The 26,522-nt window shown below is 39.9% G+C and overlaps 2 protein-coding genes across 3 annotated transcripts in view; one reads left to right on the top strand and one right to left on the bottom strand.

Annotated features, from left to right (window-relative positions):
- The window catches only part of veph1 (ventricular zone expressed PH domain-containing 1), a 43,646-nt gene that overhangs the window by 10,156 nt on the left and 6,968 nt on the right, over positions 1 to 26,522 (bottom strand). For both annotated transcript variants that reach the window (XM_088381664.1, XM_088381665.1), the window contains exons 3-12: positions 26,281 to 26,499; positions 24,503 to 24,677; positions 13,371 to 13,534; positions 12,536 to 12,745; positions 9,369 to 9,589; positions 7,576 to 7,770; positions 6,522 to 6,892; positions 5,078 to 5,217; positions 4,824 to 4,958; positions 2,026 to 2,143 (exon numbers count right to left, since the gene is read on the bottom strand). In XM_088381664.1, the coding sequence (XP_088237790.1) occupies positions 2,026 to 2,143; positions 4,824 to 4,958; positions 5,078 to 5,217; positions 6,522 to 6,892; positions 7,576 to 7,770; positions 9,369 to 9,589; positions 12,536 to 12,745; positions 13,371 to 13,534; positions 24,503 to 24,677; positions 26,281 to 26,499 (1,948 nt within the window). The remainder of the gene's footprint in view (positions 1 to 2,025; positions 2,144 to 4,823; positions 4,959 to 5,077; positions 5,218 to 6,521; positions 6,893 to 7,575; positions 7,771 to 9,368; positions 9,590 to 12,535; positions 12,746 to 13,370; positions 13,535 to 24,502; positions 24,678 to 26,280; positions 26,500 to 26,522) is intronic.
- ptx3a (pentraxin 3, long a) lies at positions 17,943 to 22,680 on the top strand. The gene is made up of 4 exons (XM_088381887.1): positions 17,943 to 18,269; positions 20,034 to 20,193; positions 20,393 to 20,817; positions 20,951 to 22,680. The coding sequence occupies exons 1-4, from the start codon at positions 18,131 to 18,133 to the stop codon at positions 21,616 to 21,618; spliced, it is 1,392 nt and encodes a 463-aa protein (XP_088238013.1). The 5' UTR covers positions 17,943 to 18,130; the 3' UTR covers positions 21,619 to 22,680.

The raw sequence follows: 26,522 nt of genomic DNA, 5'->3' as shown, positions 1-26,522 counted from the left end.
CGAGACTTCAAAAGTGTTGTCTTTATTTGTTATTGCAACATATAGCAAAGCAGCGCATATTTCTCAATGTAAGTTGGCAGCATTATACAAGTACGTCAATGTTATTCTTAAAAGAAGTCAGTTGTTTATGCAGAGAACCGTAACAAAAAGTCGTCGCAGGGACACACAAATGATCTCCTTCTACATATTGCTATCCGTTTACTTAATTGTATTTTACTTTTTTTACTTGCTTGACACTCAATGACCTTAAAAGATGTCAAACAGTTTACTGCTGGATTGATTATTTGACTCTAGTTTGACAAAATGTTTTTAAAAATACATCATCAATCGAAGACTTTTATCAAATTTATTTGATGCTTAGTGCTATGCTTATGCTTTTCTGTGATCCTCCAGATGGATTTCTGTGGAACAGAATAAGAAAGAAAGCTGTTTTAAAATATCTTTTTGAGTCATGGAGATTTAACATAAGTAAGCTCTGTCTTGCAATAAATATTAATACGCCACCGTCACGTAGAAAGTTGGACACTGTTCACTTGGATCAATGTTTCCGCTTTTCCAGAACGATGAGGCTTATTTTATGGACATGTTGATGTTTCACATATTTATAAGATGGATTTTTTGTTATGGTTAACTTGGGAATCGAGTCCAGTATCTTCTGGCATGAAAAGAGGTGCTTTAAGTTTGTATCAGCATTAAAAAAAAATCATCATTATCATTAAATATATGTAACACTTGTTTTGGGGACAGAATTTAGAAATTACTATTTGTTAGGGACTAGCAATAAGAGAATGTTTGCAGGCCAATCATTGAGTCATTAAGATCCATCTGAAATTTGACTGAAATGAAAATGCCCAGCCTGAGGTTGGGGACAAATGTCATGGAGGGGCAACAAAACATTGACTGCATACTACGACTGCTGCTCCAAGTACTCACAAAATTCACCTTCCAAATGAAAACATGAATAAATCTCAGTGAAACTCAATCATCTCCTGCCTGCTTGCAACATTCCCCCAGCCAAGATCACATGGAGTACTTCCAGACTGGAAATTTGACATGAATACAATCTGTATATGAAAAACATTTATGACTTTGACATTGCTTGCATGTGTACCATCTGCTCTCACTTTTCATACAAAGGCCTTTTGGTTAAACTGAGTCAATCGAGGACACTTGTAGCCATTTGTGCACGCATGGACACGTGTACGCACACACCGGCAGATAAACTATTGCAGCAGCTCCTCTAAGCCCCACTAATGTAGAGATAGAAACACTAAAATATCAATGGGTCTTTAGATTTAGACAATGTTGCATAAGACCTGTATTTGCCCAGCAGGACTTAATTGCAACCCCACTTGCCGAGTTATTGTACTTCCTGCCTGCATCTGCCAGCTTCCTTTTATTTCAACCAAATGCTCTGATTTGGAAAAATAGCGCATATAGCACGCTACTGGAAAGCAATTCACAGCACTTGAATTTCTCCATTTCTACATTATGACCCATAAAACATTTTCACCATCCTGTTCCAAAAATAAGGTCATCTCATTTGGAAAGAAACTTTTAAATGACACTAAATCTAGGAGAAAAAAAGTGTCATAAGATCTTAAGTACTACAATACAAAATGTGAATATGCTACAAATTTGACTCTAACCTTGGTCTCTCTCACACACATATACACTCTCACACTTGCACCGATCCTAATGCGATTCAGGGACGGACACACTCAAACAAACATGACATCATCGGGCTAAGTGCTCTTCGAAAATGGGTCACTGGTCCAATGTCACCTAATCAGAGCTGATTGACCTACTATATAGAACATTCCCAGTGAACGCTCCAAGCGGTTTTGTTACCTGGAGTAGTCAGGGAATACATTATTATCCCTCAAGGGATTCAGGGTCACCACCACATGGATCATTGGAATAGTTTCAACGATGCATTCCAAAGAAACTAACTGCAACTGAGATGGCGAGGAGAGATCTCTGCGGGAAATGACCTGTGTGTGTGTGTGTGTGTATACTATATACCTGTGGCCTTCTCAGGGTTGTTGCACATGAAGCATAACCACCCTCCCTCTTCTTCACTGTAGCCAAACAGGTCAAAGAAGCGAACCTCCTCCAATTGCATCTGGAGACTCTCCAGATCCTGAAGAAACACGGAAGTGCAAATTGACATCTAAATTGATATTTAAATTGACACCAACTCTATTTTAATTCCAACATGCTATTCAGTGAAATGTGTCATTTAAAGGAGGCAACCTTCTAAAATCTGAAAAAAATATATTACTGGTGTGAAGCCTTCTACATACATTGAGTGTAGCTTGAGGTAAGGATGCATTCTGAATGTCATTAGACAATGCCCCCATGTCCAAAGACAATAAAAATTCAAGAAAACAAATACGGGAACCAAGACCCTACCTTGCATAATAAGAAATAAATAATCGCCAATCAACCACATGTGTTTTTGTTTCAACATTGCATTGATGTCAGTGTGTTTGTGTGTGTGTGCCACACACAGTGGGATGGCCTTGAGGAAGGTCCTCTAAGCACACTTGAATGATGATTTCAGATGAGAGAACCATATTTAAAATTAGACAACAGGATGTGGCCAAGAAGATTGTTTGGCTGCTGGATATTCTCACTTCACCCTATTTGGCATCTCAAGACCACTCCTGTTTTTGCTGTACCTCCACCCTGTTTCACTAGTTTTTGCTTTAGTGTTCCATATAGACAACACATGTGGAGCAAGACACTACTTGCGATCCAATGCCATATAAGCAGTCACATTCACACGGGAAATTTGGAGTCTTCAATTAACCAGGCAATTTGGAATGCGGGTGGAAACCGGAGCGCACACAAGCACAGGGAAAACATGCAAACTTCATGCAGTAAGATGAGAGGCATGACTTGAACCTAGGACCTTTGGCTACAAGGCAGACATGCAAAGCACTCTCTTTTTCTTTGACAAAACATTGTTATCTCAAGTGTGGCTCCATTCTTCCTTGTGTTCCATCCTGTCTCCTGTCTTCAGTCTTCCTCGCACCTCCTCCTCCTCCGTCAAACTTTATCAACCGAGCAGCTATATCAACAAAAGTTTCCACTCAGGACACAAGAGGGGGAAAGGTGAAACAATAATCATTAATTATCTCCTCCATCCCAGACTTCCACTCACTTTAACTGCCCTTCATATCTGCCGTCATGCCTCTTTTCCTCTTCTTCAACTATCCCTTTGAAAAGTTTTAAGGGCCTGTTTTGGAAAATAACCTCCACTCGCTCCGACTGTTTCCTCATTTGGAATAACCGTTTGTCCCTCTTTTCCTTTCCCTGGCAAGTTTCCATTTTTGCCATAAATTATTCCTTTATTTATCACACACCAGGAAACTTATGAGCTGAGTCATAAAAAGTGGAACTCCAATTTCAAGTGAAATTTTTTAAACATCCCTACAGTCACTGCTTTAAATCTTGCTGTCAGTAATAATATTATTCTGGCCTCACAGGATGCCGCTCCACCCTCTCCTCCCTCTCTCTCGTAATACGTTTATTTATTTATTTATTTATTTATTTATTTATTTATTTATTTATTTATTTATTTATAAACATCTTAAGGTCTATTTTTCACACCCTACACACAGATAGGAACACATCCCACCACACTTGCAACAAACATCCAAGTTTCCCACTCGCTTTTTTGGACACACAGTACTTTCCTTGAGTACACGAGGAAAAAAATGTACTGTATCATGAACATTTGGAAGGAAATTGGACAAAAAGTTCAGGAAAAATGAGCATCACAAATCGCATATGGGAAAATCACTGTGGCACAATCCAAAACGAATTCAAGTCTTCCTTTCATACACTTCAAATATAATTTAAAAAAAAATGTTGGACTTGATAACAAGCAAAAAAAAAAAATGCAAATACCACATACCAAATGGGTGGAATAAAAACTATATTCTCATTTTATCTGGATTTGCATTAAACTTCGAATGGATTCTTCTTTTGACAAATTTCCAGTTTTGCATAAATTAGCTGTGTACCTTTTTGTGCAATCATAGGAACGAACAAGCAAACCAACCGACCAAAAAAAAATAAAAAATACTACCAGCACATGCTTGCTTAGGCATGCAAAAATAAATGTTATGGTGTTCTGAGCGTCTTATCAAACAGAGCCTTAAATATAATATAATCCATCCACATAAATGGAAGATCCTCTTTGGTATGAGAATAAAAGACTAGACACAAGTCAGTTGTTTCTATAAAGAGTTAAAATAAGAACCATAAAAAAGTCATATTTGTGCTAATCCAATTGAATTAAGGCAAATGCTAACTGAATACATCATGATATGTTAGAATGTACTGTCCATGACTTGTTTACATCATACTCTATATCTTGGCTCATATATGTGTTCATATGTGAGTGGATACGTAGAATTGAATTTGTGCGGTCGTATACGAGCATGTTTAGGCTCCATATGGTAACCACAGCAGCCAAGAAGAAAATAACCGCTGTAATCTTTTCCGATGAACCGCTTGTCACTTCAGGAGGGCACAGCACGGCGCCTACACACTTGAAACTTGTGTCCACACTTGCAAGACACGTGTTGAATGATGAATGGGAATTTTGCAACTGACCTCATCGTCGCTGTTGGGACCACCAGAATTGAGCATCATTTATCACAACGAAAAACTATAAATAGCATAAAACTGACCCTGAAAAAAGTGAGGTTTTATTGGAAAAAAGTCTTTCCAAAGAAGCATTTCTGCAAATTGGTCACTATTTGTGGTTTGTGTTGCAGCCAGACTTCCCATAAATTATACTGAATTACCTTTCTGTGTGGAGTGGCATGTTGTGTCATTGCCATGTGGAAGCTGTGAGCTCCTTTAAGTTGAGTCTTCCCCCAAAGAGAAGCCAACCTCTGAACACACTCATCTCCAGAACATAGTGGAACTTTGGACTTACTCTACAAAAGAGAAAAATTACAACAAATAAAGTGGAGATTTGCGACTGAACTGAGGACGCATGTTGAGATTTGTAGTTTGAAGAACGCGTTGTTATTGAAAGCCAAGTGATTGTGTGGACCTGGAGATGGAGCAACATGATGTGTATCCAAAGATGAGGCCGGCGGCTGCTCAGGTTGAAAGTGGACTTTGTGTACAGGCAGTAATGACCCTTCAGGGGACACGAGAAGGACAGCTTGGCCAGGCAGCCTCTGTTTGATTCTGAAATGGAATATGATGACATTATTTTGTCCTAGTGATAATTGTACATAAAAAGTACATTATTGCATTTTCTGGTTTCATTCGTCCGGAGCGCCATATTTAAAGGGAATGAGAGGGGAGCTGAATAAAACTACCTTTAAAAGGCTTTTTTATGCACGTAACTTTAGCTCAGAGAATGAGTACTATTGCTACCTCTGCAACAACATTTTTTATTGAGTGATAGGATTATTTTTCAAGACTAGTATACGTACGGTTTATAATGCATTTCCTTTACGTGATAGAAATAAACATGACTATATTAACTTTGACTGGGGGATCTAAAAGAACAAAAACATGATATGATATAATGCTCAACAAGGCTGCCAAAAAGGCTGTGGAGCTAATACTGCTGAAAATTGCACTAAATCCCTTGAAGAAAAAAAAAAAACCTAGACAAAGAAAAGACGTTGCATCTGACCTAACTGGAAGACACCAAAAGCAAATCAAGATAGTTTTTCATTTCAGCATTCTTTCACATGAACTGTTGACCGCTTGCTTCTAAACAAATTAACCTGCCAGGACCAGTTTAAAGGCGCACTCACACAGCAACATCACACATCTTTTTTATTGTAATATTGAGTCATGTCAATTTTTCTGCCTGTTTCTGATTACTTAACAGCGGCAATTTGATATAGCACAACATAGACAAACCTGTGAATTTAACTGTGAATTTACTATGAATTTAAGTCCCATTAGAATGAAATTCATGCTTCAAATAAAACTTTATTTTCCCTCACATTTCTCACATGGGAGCTTCTCATTAAAACCGGGCCATCAATCAGGCATGAAAACCTGCCCTTTGCTAGTTCACTGCTTAGATTGGAGACGAGTAATTTAATATTTGCTGAGCGCTGGTGTCTCAGACCCCTAGTTAAATGCACACATGTTAAAATTAAATTAAATCTAAAATGGGATGAAATCACACATTTATGTCCTCTTGATGGGATTAACATTACTATGAAATGATTTACTTTTTGGATTAGTCCTAAATCCATGTCTGCTTGAATCCAACAATGGATTGCTGAGTCCTAAATACTGCTGTGGTTTTAAAGTGAGCATGGTGCATGTATTCCATTTTGGGAACAAATGCAGTAGGCAAACATGGTCAAACCAAAATAGAGACCTCTGCCAAATCTTAAAAAAGCGGTGAAGGGCTCTTAGTGAGTAATTATAATTTCCTGCATAGGTCTTAATGAGTTAAAGTCAATGAATGAACTCCAAAGTGATGCATGTGCATGTTAATGTTAACTGATTGATTATCTTACCTTCTATTACACATTGTTCCGGTATGGGGATCTGTTGTACCATGCCCTTACAAAATTCTCGGATCATTTCCAGATTGTCTCTTAAGTGGATGAAGAGTCTGTCTGCTACCTCAGCCTCCTCTTTGTTCTTCTGCTCGCTGTGTGCTCCCTCTGCCTTTTTGACCCCACTGTCTGGCGCAGGGGCAGCGGTGGATGTGGACGCATTGTCTGTCAGTTTTTTGGCTGGAAGTTTCTCTTCCTGGTGTTCTGCTGAATGTGGCAAAGTGCTGGTGAATGTGATGTTGTCTGGACTCAGCTCCACTCCTCCGTCATCCCCGCCGTCTGAGTTGATGGAACGCAAGCGCACAACGTGAAGAGCCAGGCTCTTGGATCTAAGAGAGACACCACAGTGTCACCATGGTAAAATGCAAGTTTGATCCAAAAACATCAATTGATAATCTTCCAGTTGATGCCTGCTGCAAATAAATAAGACACCACATTGGGTGGAATTTGCTTAAGAGACCTCTGAAATACCAGCCTATACACTTTGGACATACCTGTTATGATGTATTGTTCTGTTCTTGTTTAATGGATGCTAACAATTTGTGGGTGCAAGGCAGTCTCCAACTGCCTATGTTACAAGCACCACCAACTACATCAAAAGAACTTGAGGTTCCTTTCTCGAGTGAATTTAACCGCATTAAGGAGTGGAGGAACTCCTATTGGTCGGGAGTCAAGCGAAATACAACCCCCCCCCAAAAAAAACCCCACCCTTCCGCACAATTAAACTGTTGTGGGACAGGTAACTTCAATCATGGCGGCTTAAAAGTGCCTTCTTTATTCCCTTTAAATGCAGCATTCTCGTTGGGCACCAACAGTCTTAATGTGGCAGATAATCAGGTTTTAACATGGGCAAGCACATGGGGTTCCAAAACATCGACACAGTGAGGTGGGCATTTGGAAACCACCTTCCTAACCTCCATTGTTCAAATTCCACATAGAAAGGCTTAATCACGGAACCATGTGGCCTAAAACACTTTAAAGGTCAATGTGCGTTGATAACAATTCCCCTTACCTGTTGAATCTCATCTCTCGTTGCTCCTCCCTCACTGCTTGGTTTAGGCTGTATCGCCGCTGGGGGGCGGGAGACTCTTCTTGCACCTCCGGCTCACCCCCTACCTTCACCAACTTCTTCGACTCGGAAATCTCACCTCCAACTCCTTCGCATTGAAGCGATGTGCTGGGAGATGGCGAACAATGCCCATTCTCACTGTAACACACACGCACAAATTTAGGAAACAAGATGAAACTGTTTGCATGGTCTTCCTGTGCTTGCGGTGGTTTTCTCAGACCTCCCGGGCTTCCTTCCAAATCCTCAAAATGCAATGCATGTTAGGTTAATCAAAGACAAAATTGTCCACAGATGTACATGTGAGTGTGAATGGTCGACAAATACTCTATATGTGCCCTTCAATCGGTTGGCAACCAGTCTAGGTTTGTGCCCCCTCTCTCACCTAATGTAAACGGTAATAATACATAAAATAATGCCACCGTGCTTTCGTATTTGACAGAGGTACGAATAACACGTTTTTCTTTGTCTGAAAGGTTTTTCTTACCACCCAGTTTCACTATCGTGAGAGGAGAGGACCCCAAGCAAAGCCCTCAATCCTGCAGAAAATGCTTTTCATCCTCCCACACGCACAAACACATGCTGACCTGTCATGCATGCATGATTTTATTATGTAACCCTGTGTGTGTGTTTGGGACTGGGGGGTAACATTCAAATCTGAATGTTTTCAATAATTCCTAAATTTTCCCTCGATACAAATAAACAATTGATAAACACAAACACACATAACAGATTGTCCTCAGTATTGTTAGGGAGGCGGCTTAACTATTTTGTCTAAACTACAAACAGACAGAAATGTTTAGTCATCGCAAACAGATTAGTGACAAAAACCAGATCACTAGTTAGAAAATTAGAAAATCAACAGTAGAAACTGACCTAAAAAGACAAGTATCATGGAACAGATATCATTCAAGAGCTTATGTTTTTTGCTAAAATTACTATAGAAAATTGCAATGGACAAACAGGTGACTAAGATTCCAGTATGACTTAATATGTCATCAGCAGCTTATATGATTATTTGGCTGTAGAATAACTATCCAGCTCCCTTGTGCTTATCCTGTTAGGTGTGATGGGTGAGCTGGAGCCTATCCCAGCTGACTTTGGCCAAGAAGCAGCATATACGCTGAACTGACAATCAAATGCAGCACACATCTGCATACTGAAATTCTCACTCATTCTCACCTGCTGGCAATTTAAACATAATCCACACAGACACCGATTTGTAACATATCAAATGATTTTTGAATCAAGATGATCAAAATTGCATATTACACACACAGTGATCTATCCACCATAAATTCTGATTCCTCTCCCCAGAGTAGTCTGTCGTAGTACCAAAATTGATCCGTTAGAGGCAACATGGTGCCACAGGGCATGCAGAATGTGGGAGAATACAAATAATAAGAAAGAGTAGTACAAAACATGAATAGAAGATAGAATAATAATAGTTCGGCCAGGTTAACTAAATTTCAAAAGTCATTTTTATTGTGATAAATGTAATAATGTCTTATTTGCACACCCCACACAAGAAGATAATTGCTCAGGGGAAGTCAAGTCAAAAATGTTCTTTTCATTTATTCGTTCTATGTAGCCACACTTGTCTAAACACGGTATTCCAATTATTGCATTTGTAGAATATGAAAAAGAACATATTATTGCACAGAAAATGTTTGCACTTGACTTCTCCTTCAAAGACAACTGAAAATCTGTTTAATGATGACGAGTATGCCTCCTCTGACCTGCAGCGTGCGGTGGCACTCTCTTCCAGCCGCCTCCCGAGCATTCTGGCTATGGCTGTGAATGAGTTGCTCAGCCTGTAGAGGTCTTTACCGTGGCCTCCCAGCACAGACGGGTAACGGTCTGTCAGGGCTCGGATTTCCAGCAGCAGCGTGTGGTGAAAAGTGTGCTCCATATCACCCAGAAGAGACACCAGGTAAACCAATGAATTGCGTGCGTGCACCTGAGGAAAATAAAAAAAAACATTGACCTGATTTCTTCAAATTCAAATTACATCATGAAACCTTTGAGCACAGAGTCAATTTTTTCTCAGCAGATACAAAGTTTGCTAATGGTGACTTTAGATTGGAACAATTACATTTCTATGGTAATGAGTATTTGTAAATAAAAATGTGGATTTCATTATTTAAAACCAGCATATTAATTCCTAACAAACCTTTCCATTTTTTATTATTTTTTAGGGGGAGATATAGTATTTCAGGGGTGTCAAACATTTTTGTTACGGGTCACATTGTTGTTGTGCTTTCCCTCAGAGGGCCACTGTGCTGTATGATCATCTATTCTGGCAGTAGGAAAATCTCATGTGTGCTGGCAGTCATACTGCATGATTACCCCCCTGGGCTGGATCTAATAACATGGTATGAGTAGAGCAAAGGTGATAGGATTGAATATCAGCTCTCTTGCAATTTTGAATCCAAATACCCCCCCACCCTATTTGTTGATAAAAAGCAAACCAAAGACCAAAAACCACAGTCGTTTTTAAGATTGCTCCCTAAGAGTATAAATTGTTTCATAAAGCATTGTCAGTCTCCACAAGAAAACATTTTAATATACTGACAATAAAAAATGGGACATCAATATTTCACAGCAGTGGGGAAAATTGGTACTTGTACATTGCTGGCAAGATTGACTGATACGACCTTTGAATCCAGCTGGTGCAAACATCTTGTGTTGGAAATCTTCAGCATGAGACACAAAAATGTGATTGATGGGGAAAATGCTCTTTCTGTATAGTTTGGGCATGTTTTACGAGCTCATTCTGTTGGATAATAACCTCTTGTGTGGATACTAAACCCAACTGTAAGACTAGAAGTCAGCGGGTTTCCACACAACAGGCCAAGGAGGTATTTAGCAGTCTCGAAGGTGCAGTTCAAGAATGAAACAGAAGCTTGTTGGGGTGCAGATTACAGATGTGGTATGTTATTATTACACCTCAGTGCTGGCTTTATTGATTTAATATTTTGCATTCTAAAAGGCTATGGCGCTTACAAGCATTACACCCAAAGCGCAGGTTATGATGTTTATCATAGAACAATAATGTGAACCCTTTTGAGATAGTAATGCAAAAATCATGGGAATAGTTCCTGGAGAAAAAAAATCCAAAAGAATGAACTTTGGAACTTTCTTTATTTTTCAAGTTGAAAGGAAAAGTAACTGCATTGAGTTTCTATACCGCTCTTTGGTCTTGCAGCAAAACTGGAGCTTATCCCAGATGACTTTGGCAAAAGCTGTGGTTCACCCTGGGCTCTTTGCTAGCCAATTGCACTATTAGTTTTATGTTCTCCCCAAAAATTATCCTGGACTGATAAAAGATAAAGTTCAAATTCCATGGAGAGATTCAGACTGTACCTAAAAGCACAAAATAACATTGCAACTAATAAATAACACACAGTCACATGGTCAATAACAAACTCTTTTTTATAACTAGTGCAAATACAGTGCTACTCTTGTCATGGAGAGGCTGATTAGTCCACGTGTTAGTAATTTTGCAGACTTATGCAAGAAGGTGTATTTTTAAAAAAAAAAAGGTGGTTTGCACCATTGTAGGCATGATCAGAGCCAACTTGATTCAAAACCAGAACTCAGAAGGTCTTTTCTTTAAATGTGGCAGAATGACAGTGTCAGATTTAGAAATGACATATGACATGTCCTCGCGGCTCAGAATATATTCCTCTATGCGTAGAGTGTAGTAACTTTCATCCACCACATTGTCAGGTGCAGGGACCGTATGTCAAACAACACACCCCTCGCAATGCTAGAACACCCAGCATAGCCCAGAACGGTCTCCCTAATTTTCAAACTCACACAGCGAGACTTGCGCGTTCACAAAACCAGTAGATACAGGTAACCGATAAAAGGTTACAAAAGGTTACGCCACCATTTCCACATGCGCAATCTAAAAAAAAAATAGAGCCCCAGGACACCAGTGCTTTCTTCTGTACAATGCAGTGTTTTATATTTTTGACGTCTCACTGAGATAATTGATTAATATGATATGTTTGGACCAAACAAAACAATAAAGACAATGAATATAAATGAAGTCCTTCTGGAGCTAAAGGAAGAAAGAGAAAGTTGTGCAACCAGTAAGTGTGTGTGTGGGGGGCAACACTAACTTACAGGAGGCACTGCCATCACTAGGAGGTCTCTGCTGCGTCATTTCCCAGAAAACCAAGCCTTAGTTTCCAAATAGTTCCAATGTGGAAAAAGTACAGGACACCAACAAATGATCACAAACTACGTGTTTGTGTGTGCTAAAGTTGGGTTTTGTATTTCACATAGAGGACGTATGAAAAGTGGTGCTGCCATCTATCTTTATAAAGTGTCAATCATGTCCATTTGCTACAGTGAGAATGAAAAGTGGTGCTGCCAATTATCTTTATAAAGTGTCAATAATTTCCATTTGCTATAGTGACATTAATAAAACAAAACAAATCAAAAACACATATATTGTAATTTATTTATTCTGAGTCACTGATGGTGGTGTGGTGCATTTGCCTGATTTTGGTGCAGCCAGCATGGGTTTATTCTTCACTCAGTCACTGTTGTCTGCAACTACTGGCGATCAGTCCAGAATGTAGTTTGCCTTTCAGTTAGTCAGTTGGGCTAAGCTCCAGCTTTTTGCGACCTCGGTATAAAAGATGGATGGACGGATGGACAGACGGATGGAGGGATGAACAGACAGACAGATGGATGGGATTCTTTGTTGACTTATTTAGTCTAGTCACGATTTTTAATGAGTTGGTTAAATTGAATCATTGCAACTCAGTACGCAAGAATGCAGCCAGGCCTTCAACGCAGTCCACTAGTTGGTATCTCCAAACACTTTCCCCATGAGTCGGTTGTTTATTGTGTGTGCTACAAGTATAATTGCGTGTGTGTTTATGCGTACCTCATTGATGATGCCCACAGCACCGTGGATTTTGGCCACGTGCCCCAAAAGAGCAGGCCATTGTTGTCCCACAGTCCTGAGCTTTGGCAGACAGCTGACCAACGAGGAGGGGCTGGCTTGAGCCACATCCACCAGAGTGCCTAGAATGGCCTCAATTAGAGACTGGTTGCCTAGGTAACTGACAAGGGCAGGCACCTGGGGGCTCAACATCTGAAAACAAAGTTGAATTCATACTTTTACCATGAGTTTAGGAACACAAGGTTTTGGTAGTGCGCAGATTGAGCAAGCGGAAGGGTGAATAAGTCTCTCTCAGAGGTGAGTAGAATGAGATGAACAGTATGGTGACTGATGATAAACAAAGACATGACTGTAGGACCGTCTGGAAACACTCTGGCAGTGAACTGTTCCTCCTCATTATCCACAATGAGACAGCACTGGATCAGACGATTGCAGAACACTCCTGCTGCTTCAGTTTAAGTCACTTCAACTGAATAATCACATTTGCGTCACATTGAAACTCAGAACATTCGAAACAGTCGTTTTAAGATGGCAGTGATGAACGAGACATTTTTAGGGACACGGCTGGAGTATGATTTTTTTTACTATTATTAACAGATAGTTATGGTTGAGAACTGAACAATTAGTCACCTAAAAATATGACATGACCAACTCTTTAACATTGAGTTGCTCGGAAGTAAACATTTTATTTTGATCATAACGTGTTGGGTGGTGTTGTCTGTGCATTAGAGCAATGTTGACATTTTTTTTTCCTCCCACACCCTCTTTAGTCCTGACATTCCGTCAAGCAACACACACAAGATAAATACAACCTCACCAGCGGATGCTGCTCAGCCACCATTTGAAGCAGTCTGATCAGGTGTTGCTGTTCTGCGGAATCCAGCTGTGACATTATAGCAGTGAGCTTGCCAAGGTGACGGTGTATGACATTAGGTTGTCTGGGGTAGACTGAGGGGAGCACACGGAGGAGCATGTGGTTGCCTGCGGACAGACAGGAAGAGACACTGAACACAGATCATATTTTCATTTGGATCATGTTCAGCAAAAAAATAAAAAGAAACCACAGGTCATATTTTTATTTGGGCTTCTGGTTTTACAACAAGATGATCCATAGTTATAACTCATCTTAACGAACTGCTTTTGTCGGATGTGTAAAAGCTGTGGCAAGGTCACCAATAAATATCGAAAGGATGCATCAATCTTTCAATCTCATTATCTCCATTTCCTCTTCCAGCACACTTAAGACTTGGCTCTTCATAAAACTAGACACATACTGTAGAGGGCATGTACAAAAACAAAGCTTTTTAAAGACTGAAGCTGAGCTTTTATGGGATTCTTCTGAGGAATTTTAAAGGTCCGCATAGGAATACTCTGTGGGGGATTTAGGAGTTATACTATTGGACCCTCAGGCATGTGCATGTCTAAACACATGGAGAGCATGTGGGAAAATAATATATACAGTGCGAAAACTTCCAGCATTTCCTTTAAAGCTCTGCATACACTGGTTGATTTCTGCCGTGTTGTTTTTAAATCCCAACTCACCCGAAAGACTAAATCTCCTGTGATGGGAAATCTTTAAGACCACATTGTATGCTGCACCTGGTGCTGGTCTATTTATTTCCTACGTAAGACGCTAGTGTGCTGTTTCATGCAAGAATGATATCGGGGCTAATCTGGTATAGTCAAATCATGTTTGCCGACAACAATAATCTAATATTTATTTGCCGATGACAAAAGGGTGCCCAAGAGGTGGACGAAGGACAAATGTCGGACGGGGAAATTTTGCTGAATTGCTTACTTTTGATTAAAAGTAACAACATTTTACTCTTATCATTTGCAGTGGAAATGAATAAAAACGCAAATGTTCATCCTTCATGCCAATCCTGGATTGATTGGATGTTCATTCATTTAGCTCAAGTACACTGAAGGGAAATTTAATCATTAAACTCCATCTGGACAAGATCTTGGTTGAACACAATTTTGACACACTCAAAATTCACCTAATAATACTTCTAGTCACTTGTTCCCAATTCCTTCTTGCTCCCTTAGATATTGATCAGTTAACAATCATTTACAGCACCTGAAATCAATACTGATTCACAAATGAGTCAACCCGAAGTGTCGAATTTGACCTTCCCAGCCCCAATTGACAACACAACCCAGCATCCCGAAAGACCAACATCACTTCTATATGGCTTGTTGTCATTAGGGGGCCTTAGGGACCTAGGTGAACTGGAGCCTATCCCAGTTGATTTTGGGTGAGATGTAGGATACACCCAAGGCTGGTTCCCGGCCAAACTCAAACAAAGGTGACATATTTAGGTAATTACATAATGGGAAGGAAAACACAGAAAATTACTGTGGTAACAGAACTGCTAAAATGTCAAAATCATTAAGTTAAAATTGTGCATACAAACCATTACAGCTGCCTCAAAAGTTGGATTTATGAAGACGTGCTGTACGTGAACACCACAGCTGTTCTTCTCTCCAACCACAGCTGTATTTTTGCTTTCTCTGCTCACTTTTGAAATATTAAAAAGAAACACTGTCTGGCATTTAATATATGACCCCCTTTCCAGCGTGTCTCGAGATTGCTTGACATGGACCATAAATTACGATTGTTTTTTCTGCCATTCCGCAGAAATGTCTTACGTGATATATCACCTTTAAATTTGACCTGTCCTCACTGGTTAGTTGTGCAAGACAAACCAAGTTGTATAACAAAGCTGTATTTGTTCCAATGTTAAGTACAGTGAAACTTTTGTAAACATCAAAATGACAGCACATCAACACCGCAAATTGAAGTGGAACTTCTTAGTCAAATGCACATTTCCAGCCAATAAGGATGTCTCCTTAATAATCATACAATATCATATAACCTGTCATCTGTGTGCAGTTCATGTAGCACACAGAATTAAATGTTCAGTTTTCTTTCTAAATGTTCTTGGATTTATTGACTGTTTTCTACCGGGGGTCAATTAGCTCAATAAATCTTGGTGGCCGGTGTCACATGAGCACACAAAAAAGATCTGTGAGCAAATGTTTGTTAGCTTGTATCCCACATGGGTATGCTGTTCCTAAAGTCATATATGTCACTTGAACATCTCAAATATGTGAAGGGGGGAGTGACGGTCACATTAAGGCACAGGAAAAAAAACTTCTATCAGGGAGACCATAATTTTTAAAATACTGGTCAAGAGTTCATTATATCCATTTAAATGTATTGCTCCATCAAAATAAGTGGACGCACAGTCATTATGGTCTAAACCACTGGCAACAAAAGTTAATGCACCCCAAAGTGAAAATGTGTCAACATTTTATGTGACCACCATTTTTTTTTTTTAAACCAAGGATTCCCAGGTTGACACTGGAATCCTCTTCCATTCCAAGACAACATTACAGAGTTCGTGGGTTCGAGTTTAGGTCTGTGGTGGCTGTTTGTGGGGTCGTTATATTGTTGGAAGAACGCCTCGTGGTCCGGTTTCCCAAGGAAGGGGATCGTGCTCTGCATCAGTATCTCGCAGTAAATTCTGGCATTTTTAATTACCTGTAGCTTCAATGCCAAGAGCTTCCACCCACCATGCTTGGCTATGGCTTGTTTTTAAGTTCTTGTAAAGTAGTTACCATTTATGTATGAAGTTAAGGAACAATCTGCGATATTGCCCAATGAGTCGGACAGCATTTCATACTGCTGAGTCAGTAGTGACTGAACATGAAAACTGCTTTTCTATTTGAATGCCACTTTACATTATTTCAGTGTGAGTCAGGATTGTCAGAAAGTAAATGGTATTTCTCAAGCTTGCGTTAGGTTTCCAACATCTAATTTACACATTCATAAAAAGGATGACGTGCTGTGATTTGTTTCTATTACTGCTTATGAGGGTGCAACAGTGCTACTGCCATAAAATATGCACAACAAAAATAAGGTCAAGATTCTTAACTTTCTGGCAGTATAAATTCAAGTCATACATTTTGGATCAACTTCATTTTCAATACTTCAAACTTACCCAAACTTATCAATCATTGTTTCAAAAAAAATGTTTTGGGATTGGATTATATTTTGTTGGATATTATACTAGATTACATTAGATTCAGTTTTTATGAAATTCTAAGGTAACACAAAATTACAACTGAACAGCAACAATTTCAACAACATTAAAATGTACCTCACGAAACCAAACTTCTACCCATTTAACGACCAAGTACAATACACAACTATGCAAAGAGACACAAAAAGACACACAAGAAGGCTGAGTAGCCAAATCCTCAAATCCCATGAGGAAGTGATTAGGTCCATCGGCAACACCAAACAGACAAAAGCACACATGGTCCCACACAAGGAAACATATGTGTAATCTTCACACATAACCAACATCATCAAAAGATTTTCTGAGTCACAAATAATAGTGTAGAAAACAGTGAAGCAATTTAAAAATCATTTAGAAAACTGCCTCTTATTCACACGGGCACATGCAAACTCTGCATGGGGCAAAAATCAATCTCTCTGTTTCTTCTTCCATTACCTGTATCTCCCTCTCCCTGTGTGCAGCGGCAGTAAAGTCTGATTACGACATACAGGCTACCTCCAACGACGCATTACTCACTGCTTTGCCGTATTCGATCTCAGGCTGAGGCTCGGCTCAAATTTCATTGGCACAAAGAGCGCTTTCAAAACATTTGGAGGTAAGGACGATGGTCTGGTTTTATTTTAATATGACCATTATAAAAAGCAGCAGCACTATATAGTCACAGAAGAATATTTCTAAGCAGGCTAAACAAGAGGAGGTTAAAAGATGATTGGAAGATTTATCTCAGATTTTGTAATATCGGGGTAAAAAATACTACACATTAAAAACTTAACAGAAAATGACCTTTGACCCAGACTACACCATGCAATCCAAAAATCCAATATTGAATAATACATATTTGTAAAATGCTTACATCATATTTTTGATATTAAATTTCCATGGCCATTGGAGGACTTTATAAAAAGTTCCCTAACCCTTCTGCACGATCAGACAAGAGAAAAAATAGCTAGTTCAAACATTGCTTTGTGGAACGCTGATTGACTTCCACTTTCTTTGTATTATGACCAATTTTCTAATGTGAACGTTAACAGTTTATATACAAATATAGTAAAAGCAAATGAATGCCTCCCCTGAAAACGTGTTAAGTAATGGAAAACATAGACTTGTGCGTGAGTTTAATCCACTAAACCCCATTCTGTATCTCCGTATCTGGCTGGGGTAGACGACACCGCTCGGCTTGTTGCCAAGGATTGCTCAGCATTTAACCAGAAAGAATGGGAGCAGTAGAGAGGAAGAAGGGGAGGATGTGGAGGGGGAGGAACAAATGTTGCATGAGGTATCAGGGAGGGAGAGCTTGAAAAAGAGAGCGGTGGACCGGAGAAAGTGAGAGACCGGAGGGGACCACGGTGACTGATAGACAATTTCCTCACATGCACGCAAACACAGAGAGAAACGCAAAGGAGGCCAGCCATTTTCCTCACACATCTGTTTGGTTCTGCCACCTGTGAACACTCACTCACACATAGGCAAACACACACAGAAGAACAGCATGTTGTACTGGAAGCTCCCCCTGGCAGTGGGTGCGTGGTCGATATGTGTATGTTTGACTCTGAACTATGAGGACGATATCGAAGTCAACTATGCCGACACCTACTACAACGAAATCACAGAAGATGAGACGCCAGAACGTAAGTGTTACACTTGACCAATTAACTCCAGATTTGAATGTTTCACTTAACATTTTTCTTAGCAGTTAGGAGTGGTAAAATTTCACTTGAAAAAAAATGTCTATACATTTGAACAAACTAACAAGATAAAAACTAACAAAACACAGGCTGTAAATAAGAACTTGGAAGTCAAACAAATATTTCACAACTTTGGGGCTTCCACTGTATTCTGTCAGGCGTGACAAAGCTGCAAATTATATTTGTTGGAAACTTATGGACATTTCATCATCTCAGGCCAAACTAAATGAACAAAGTGCACGCCTAACACCACACAGCTTGCATTTTACAAGTTTGTTGATTTAAACCTAGCAGGAGGTCTCTTTGCACCGTCAACAGTTAAACAGCAGCAAATGTCACTTGGGCAACATCCCAGTTTTTATAAAGCTAACTGAACATCCTTTAGATGACTACTAGTACTGTGTGTAATGACAACATTGGTCACATTAATAGAAAAGAGTGACATAAAGAAATGAAAGTGAAGAAAGTGAGATAGCCCAAAAGAAGACACTGACAATTTAACCCTTAACAGAATTTGAATATGTGTCTATGAATATGAGAGAGGGGCCATGGCACAGTTCTTTTAACTTTTTGTAGTCCTTCCAACATTTTTTCCCATAATAAATAATGGAAATAATTCTTTTTAGGGTTAACTTGAATTTGATGCTCACTGAATTGAGGTCACATGACAAGGTTGACCTGTAAGAATATCCTTATATATTTTTCCCCGATTGGTTGGGGCAAATTTTACTGTCACATCATGAGGGATGATTTCTATCAAAAAGAAAAAAGAATCAAACGTATAATGTTGAAGTTACTCTTGTTTCTGATTTTTAAAATCTGTTTGCATTAAGCCTTCAAATTGTGTTTTTTGATTTGGAAATTCTAACCAAAAACACTAAAGCCACTCTGGAGAACATGAAGTGTTCAAAACACACCCAGCAAGGTTTACTGTCTCATCCCCATGATTCGAAGTCACGTAATGAGGTGAAGATCAAAATTATGCAAGTTCATTTACAGACCCACTGAAATCCCCAAGAAATGTTTCTCTGACCTACTTTTGTGAGTCATTGGCAGGGCAAAATGCCTCACAGTGTTTTTTCTTGGAGGAATTCACCAACCTGATCCTTTGTCTAAGGGACCAAATTCTTTCATGGTTGATCTGGCGCTAGTAATGAATGGTGCTTTTAGAGTGGGCCCCGCCAAATGGCATTATGTTAATTAGCTGCAACTCCCAAAAGGTTACCGTAGGGGTGTAGTTTTACACTTGACGGTTGGGCAGGCACCTCCGTAAATGTTACAGTTGTGTGGCTTCCAAATGCTTTCCGTAATCATGTTGACACTGGTCCATGTAGCGCTCATAGTTCTGCTCAATGGTCCTGAACCACACCAGAGTTTTGTTTGCAAGACCACCTCTTAAAGCTGCCTGGGTCCATTTGTTTGGTGTGCCCCAGGGTTTGGATGATCACCAGAATTCCTTTTATCCAAACAAATCTAACGGTTAACACAACCACAATGTCAGACAATGTACTTGTCATTCTCAACATTAGGCTGCTTACTTTGGTACCCAGCAGTAGAAAAATGATTCACACTTTTGTTCCACTTTACAAGCCATATTTGTACTTCACACTTGATGTTGCAGAAAGACAAAATAAACTTCAATTGAAAACTAGCAGGAGGAATTTGTCATGTTAACTAAGTTGTTCTTTCTCCTTTTTCCATCTGTAGCCACACCGAGTGCAACTCCCTGTAGTTCTCCAGACCTCACAAAGTGGGACAAAATTTTCTCAATGCTGGAGAATAGCCAGATGCGGGAGAACATGCTTCTGCAGTATGCCGATGACATTGTCAAAGTGGAGATGGGGTCTCTACGTGGGGAAATCCTCAGGTCAGTTGGACGACTGAATGGGATGTTTATGCAAAAATGACAAAAAGCATCTGGGTCCCGTTGAGTAACATCTAATATTTTACAATTTCGAAAAACGGATGATCACTTGAATCATCCACAAGTCATAACGTCACAGTATTTAGTCATAATAGATTGCAGTAACTCCGTTTTAATTATTGATGTTGGTTCCGTTGGCTAGATTTGTGGCCCAGTATGGTGGTTCATGTGGGGTTGCAGTGGAGACAGCGGGAAAGAGGTTGGCCTTGCAGTTGGAAGGCCGACTAAGAGAATCCCTTGAACGATTAAAATTTGGAGATTACATTACCACCGCTGATGGAAATTCTGTTGGGAATTCAAACCACCTGGAGGCAATGCTGCAACAGCTTCTCTCTGCCACACGGAGCCAGGCAACCCGACTTGGTAAGCTAGAAACCAGCTGCTTCAGCCACCGAGGAGGTGCGAAAGAAACATCGCAACTTTCACAGGGTGGAAGAGTTGCCCACAGAGAGCAGGAAGTTACAACACAGGAAGTAGCTTTGGAGGCAGCCTTGGCTATGCTGCAGCAGACGAGAATGGAGATCCAGGAGGTACTAAGTTCATCACGGCGCAGACACCTGCCTGCAGGTAAACTGTGGACTCTGGATTTGACTTAATTTTTTCCAACGTGTCATCATTTATTAATTGTCAAAAAGTACATGACTCATCAGATGATTGATTCAATCTTTTGTGATCTCCAATACACTTTCTTTTCACACAGGTAATGAGATGGCCATCCTCTTCCCTATGCGTTCACGTCGGATCTACACTTCAGTTATACCCGATGTCCCTCTTTCACTGTCCTCTTTCACTGTCTGCCTGTGGGTGAAGCCAGTCACAGTCTCCAACAAGACTGTTCTGTTCTCTTATGGCAACCGTCGCAACCCATATGAGATCCAACTCTTGCTCAGCCACACATCAGCCCTATTCACCATTGGAGGAGAGACTCATCTGGTGGAGGCACGAGGTGTAGTCAAGGCAAATGGTCCTACAGAATGGCTTCACCTATGCGGGTCTTGGTCCTCTGAGCAGGGCCTGGCAACCTTGTGGGCAGGTGGGGAAAAGGTTGCTTCTACATCAGGAGTGGCAGAAGGACACATTCTGCCAGATGGAGGCTCACTCCAGTTGGGACAGGAAAGGAATGGTTGCTGCCCTCTGACCCCAAGCAGCAGTGGGAACGGGGTGCCAGGCTTTGAGGCAGGGTTTGATCCCAAGCTGGCATTTGCAGGCAAAATGACGGGAGTGAACATGTGGGACAAAGTGCTGCCAGAGGAGAAGATTTCCCAGATGGCTTTGAAAGAGGGCCAGGGCTGGGAGGAAAGAGGGAACATAGTGGCATGGGGTGTGACAGAAATGGTGCCACATGGAGGCGCTCTAATTATCAACTAAAATAGACTCCCTAATATTCATAAGCCTTGACCTTGCCTATCACAAACATTTAAATCACTTTAATGCTAAAACTGAGGAAATGTCATCTTTATGAAAATATTTCATGGTTTATTTTTGCACCACAATCACTTTTACTGAGGCTACATGTCACACTCGTTCCTCATTGCAACACACAAACATTGTCAAGCATTCATCTCGGAAAGTGTGTTGTAGCAGGAAGCGTGCTGCGAGCGATGTTTACCAAAGACCTAATTAGGGTGAAAGAAAGAGTCCATTGTGAAAGTGAGCAACTTCTGAGCCAATAAATAAAAACTCAGCAGACACGAGAGGGGAACCAGAGGACAAAAATAATAAAAATGTTTTAGTTGTAGCGCCATTTATTTACTTTTATTGATACATTTAAGTAATTATTAGAAGTCTAGTTTTGTCATACATGGCTAAAATCCATCTTTTGGCATGTCAAACTTGGTCTTTGCTTTTCTAAACTAAAGACCATCCACAGATTAGTCTCCTGTTGGACTAAATAAAAAAGGTACCATGTAAAAAAAACTTTGTAATGTAATGAGCCATGCATTATGTGATCCAGGCAATACTTGTGACTAAACACTGCTGTGCATACTTTCTGCTAAACTCAGCCGACTCTAGAAATAACTTTTAACATTTCAGCTGTACGCAATGTTGTATTTTTTTTCCACTTTTTGCCTCACCAAGTTAAGTTTGTTGGATTACTTTGTACTCATCATGTTTACATTTACGTATATTAGTCATTCTATGTCTGCGTAGTTAGCTGTTCAGTACTTTTTACACATAGTGTAATATATAATTTTTTGCAATACAGTTACATTGTAAATTTGTTATATTTGGATTTCATTGTTTTTATATAAGTGAGGGGAATGTTTACAAGGTCTGGTCTTTTGTGAGTTAAATTGTTTTGTAGAATACTGTATAGATATATTAACTGAATTTGGTTTCCCTGGTAATGTCAACGGGTGAAAATGAATGTATTTGCACATAAATATATTTTGACGGAGAATGTGGGATGAATAAACATATAATAGTATATTTGTTTGCCGAAGTTTTTGATTTCTGAGAGAACTATTTCCCATTGTGGCTAAAGGATGATTATTTTTATTGTATACCTTACACAAAAATACAATAACATAATAGGACAATAATTACTGAAAAAAATTCAAGCAGTAGGGTTGGGCAGTATTCAAATCCGCAATTTATGTTTGCTTACGTTTTCACCGAATGGAATGGGTTACAAATTTCACTTTTGCACAAAAAAAAAAAAACAGCATCATGGTCTGAAAAATATGAAACATCCAATTTTGTCATTATAGTAAATTTTCTCTACACCATATATTGTCAATTTTTTTAAAACATACCCATTTGCTAATGGCAAGGCAGCATCAACGTTTACAGTAATTTGTACACTGTTGAACAACAGGATGTTCTTCCAGCTATCCATTCATTCATTTTCTGAGCCGCTTATCCCCTTTGTGAATTGCTTCTTTTAGCATGATGTGTAGGTCGTGTTACGGTTCAAGTGGCTTCAATATTAGCTAGCTCCCGATTCCAACTGTGTCCGTTAGGGTAATGTCAGTCCATTAATTTTGTGTTTCCTGTCTGCACAAGCAACTTACACGCACATGCACACACTGACTCACACTCCTCTCATATTTAAACTACAGTATATATGCATACTGAAAGGAATCTTACTGTCAGTAATTTGCACAGAGCAAACATCAAATACTGGCTTAAACCACGTAAATAAAACCAAGTTAAAGGCAAGTATATTTAAATAATTTAAGTGAAGACAGTATGAACATTCACCAAATAACATTGAAAAGTTAAATACATTAATAATAATAATAATAATGATAATAATAAGAATATTATTATTATTATTAATAATAATAATAATAATAATAATAAAGATGAGATGACCTAATAAAACAGTTTAAAGCAGAGTTGCTGAGTTGCTACTCTCTGATCATCAGGAAGACTAATCATAAAAGTTTCATAAAAGCTGTTCATTCAATTTTAATTTCAATTTTAGGAATTAATAAAAGACCTCGATCACATGAGCTGAGAATTCTGGGTGATTCATAAGTTCAAAGCAAATAGGATGGATAAAGAGCATTAGGAGCTTTATAGCCAATAAAAAATACAATAAAATGAACGCTCGAATGGCTTTCGAGCTGCCTGCTCTCGGCCCCTCAAGGCAAAGTAGAATAGATGCATGCTGCTCAGCTGAAGATGTATTGCTTGATAGATGACATTTTAAAATCTTGACTGAGAACTTCATTGTCAGTCATGCTCATATAACCACGATATCACAAACTCCATTATTCACCTCACCGATGCATTACATCAGCGTAGTTTCCTTCACACAGTGCTGCTGAGCACCACATGAGTGAAGAGGTCATCTGTTTTTGTTTATATGAGCTGCATGTGTTTGCGCATGTTTTCTGTGTTTATGTTGCACTGTTTACATTCGCTTCCACCCGTGGTTGGCAGGGGTGAAATATCAGATCTCGGTTTTATGTGCCGAAACACCACAAAAAGAAAAATATAATTGGGAGTTGTTGCTTTCAAGGCCTCAAAGTTCATCATCCGTCTACTGTTTGGTTGTGTCATCGTCTGGCTTTAAAAAGGACCACCAACAGTTTGTCATCCCCGGCGGGCTGCACCAGCGGATTTTGTGCAATTGTAACGATAAGATCTTTTTGGCATCGTTATCGGTTTCCTCGCTTTCTCGCAGCTTGAAGCAAGAGCGTTATCACAGAGTCAACAATTTCAGCACTGTCACATCGCAGCTGACAAAGCATTCAATTGATACATGCATGCTATATCAGTATAATTATGAGTATTGTCCAACCTGCAAGCACGCTGAGTGTTATGGCCTCTGTATGCTCAGCCAGTAGATCAATCTCAACTATAGCAGCCAGCGAGAGATAACTGGACATGTTCCTGCTCAGCTCTCTGTTCCCTGTATCCAAGAAGCGCACCGCCACCGGGACAGCCAACACCATGACTGACGGACAACTGTAATTCTATGAAAAAAGAAAGAGGAAGATAAGGGAACAAGCAACAAAATGATCACCAGTTGAGAACAGTAGAAAACTTTTGAGTTTAGCCAAAACATTATTTCACTAGTGAAAAAATCTACAGGTATTTTTACAGGTATTATTTGTGAGCAAGATCTGTTTGACACTAATGTAATGCACTAATTAACTAACTAAGGAATCTGAGAAAATAGTAATAATACAAGATATACAGACAGGGGGAGCACAACTCCCACGAAAGCAAACAGCAGGTGGACAGAGACGCACTAGCGCCCTCAATTGGTGAAACGGATATGGCTATGATATGAGTGCATGGAGTATGTGAAGACGAGGACAGCAAAGGGAGATTCCTGCTAATCTGCCACTTGATGGCATGATGTAAAAAATTGTATGTGACTACTATTCCTGCATGTTGGTGCTATGCTATTATTGCTTGACTAAATGTTCACTCTGCGTCTCAGTGGACTAATGGCCGTTTGAGCATCTGTGGATCAAACGACAGGAAGTCAAAGTGAGAACACAAAGAAGCACAAAGCAGACATATGGCTAGAGGGTAAAGGAAATGAAAGGGCAGCTGAAGTTGAAAAGACTGCTGGGAGTTTGGGCAACAAAACCGGGTGCTTTTGTCAAATATGTGTGCGTATGTGTGTGTGGCGGTGTGTGCATGCGTGCGCTAAGACACCACCTGATTACAGGGGTATTAAGCACATTCCTATTTCCACAGCGAGTACACGGAGGAAGAACGGAGAGGAGAGAATCTGACAAACATTACTTACATCATGTAGCTGTGGAGATCTGGTGTGGGAATACACAGGCCCAGCGGTAACTCTACTTTGGTATGCCCCACAAGATGGCGCTATTTATTCTAACTCTCATTCTCTGAGTAGTTTCTCCAACCACTCCTCCATACCACTTTCCTTCAATACTGATTAAACCCTTGACTTATAGTTCTGGACTTAAAAATGATGACTGCAGAAAACAAAAATCCTCCCCAGTAGTGATTTTAGGCTTGTTTTCTGGTCATTTTTTTGAAAGATCTCTACAGGAATGCCCACTTTTACATGCAAAATTTGTGGGCTTGATATTTAGACCGGAGTTTGGAATGAAACTCTAACCAGGATGGATGGCAATCGCCCAAGGGACCCATGACTTCTTCCCTAATTTAATTGCGGTGCTACCTTGACAATCTGTGCGGCTCTTCGGGCTCGGCTATCGGACTACCAATAAGGCACCTGCAGGGAACTGTTTTAACTGACCACAGGTGTAAAGAAGTTGAATATTGCCTAATGTCCCCAAAACGTGACCAATCATCCCCATAATTAATGTGCACATCACTACTAATGCCAACTTCAATCTCTGAAGATATCAAAACAATCTGTGGCGACTGCAGTTTTCTGTTAAGTATGCCTAAGGAGCAATGTACGATGCACGATTAATTTCAGATAATTACTGATGAAAGCACATCATTTCATACTGTCAGCAAGAATACGCTAAACACACCTCAACAGATTTTGTTGAGCGAGCAAGAGAGAACACATTGCATAGTTAACTGTGCAGGTGCATGACTGTGTGCGTGTGTGTCTGTGTGTACCTGCAGGATGCAGCTGGTAATGTCGGAGGCTATCTTGGTGTGCGGCGTGTCCTCGGAATTGTCACCTTGAGGCGTGAGGTTGTGTTCCAGACACGACTCCCAGAGCCCTACCAGGGCTGTGCTGTGCCTCTCGATGGAGCTTGTCTCCCTGATGGCAGTGGTGATGCGAGTGATACAAATCTCTACCACCGCCTGGTCATTGTCATTGGTCAAATAATCCTGCATGAAACACATACTGTATT

This window comes from Syngnathus floridae, chromosome 7, assembly GCF_059516105.1.
Source record: "Syngnathus floridae isolate MCC-2025c chromosome 7, RoL_Sflo_1.0, whole genome shotgun sequence".
In the NCBI taxonomy this organism is placed as follows: Eukaryota; Metazoa; Chordata; class Actinopteri; order Syngnathiformes; family Syngnathidae; genus Syngnathus; species Syngnathus floridae.
The sequence above is the reverse complement of the archived record's forward strand: the minus strand, read 5'-3'. Positions and strand labels throughout refer to the sequence as shown.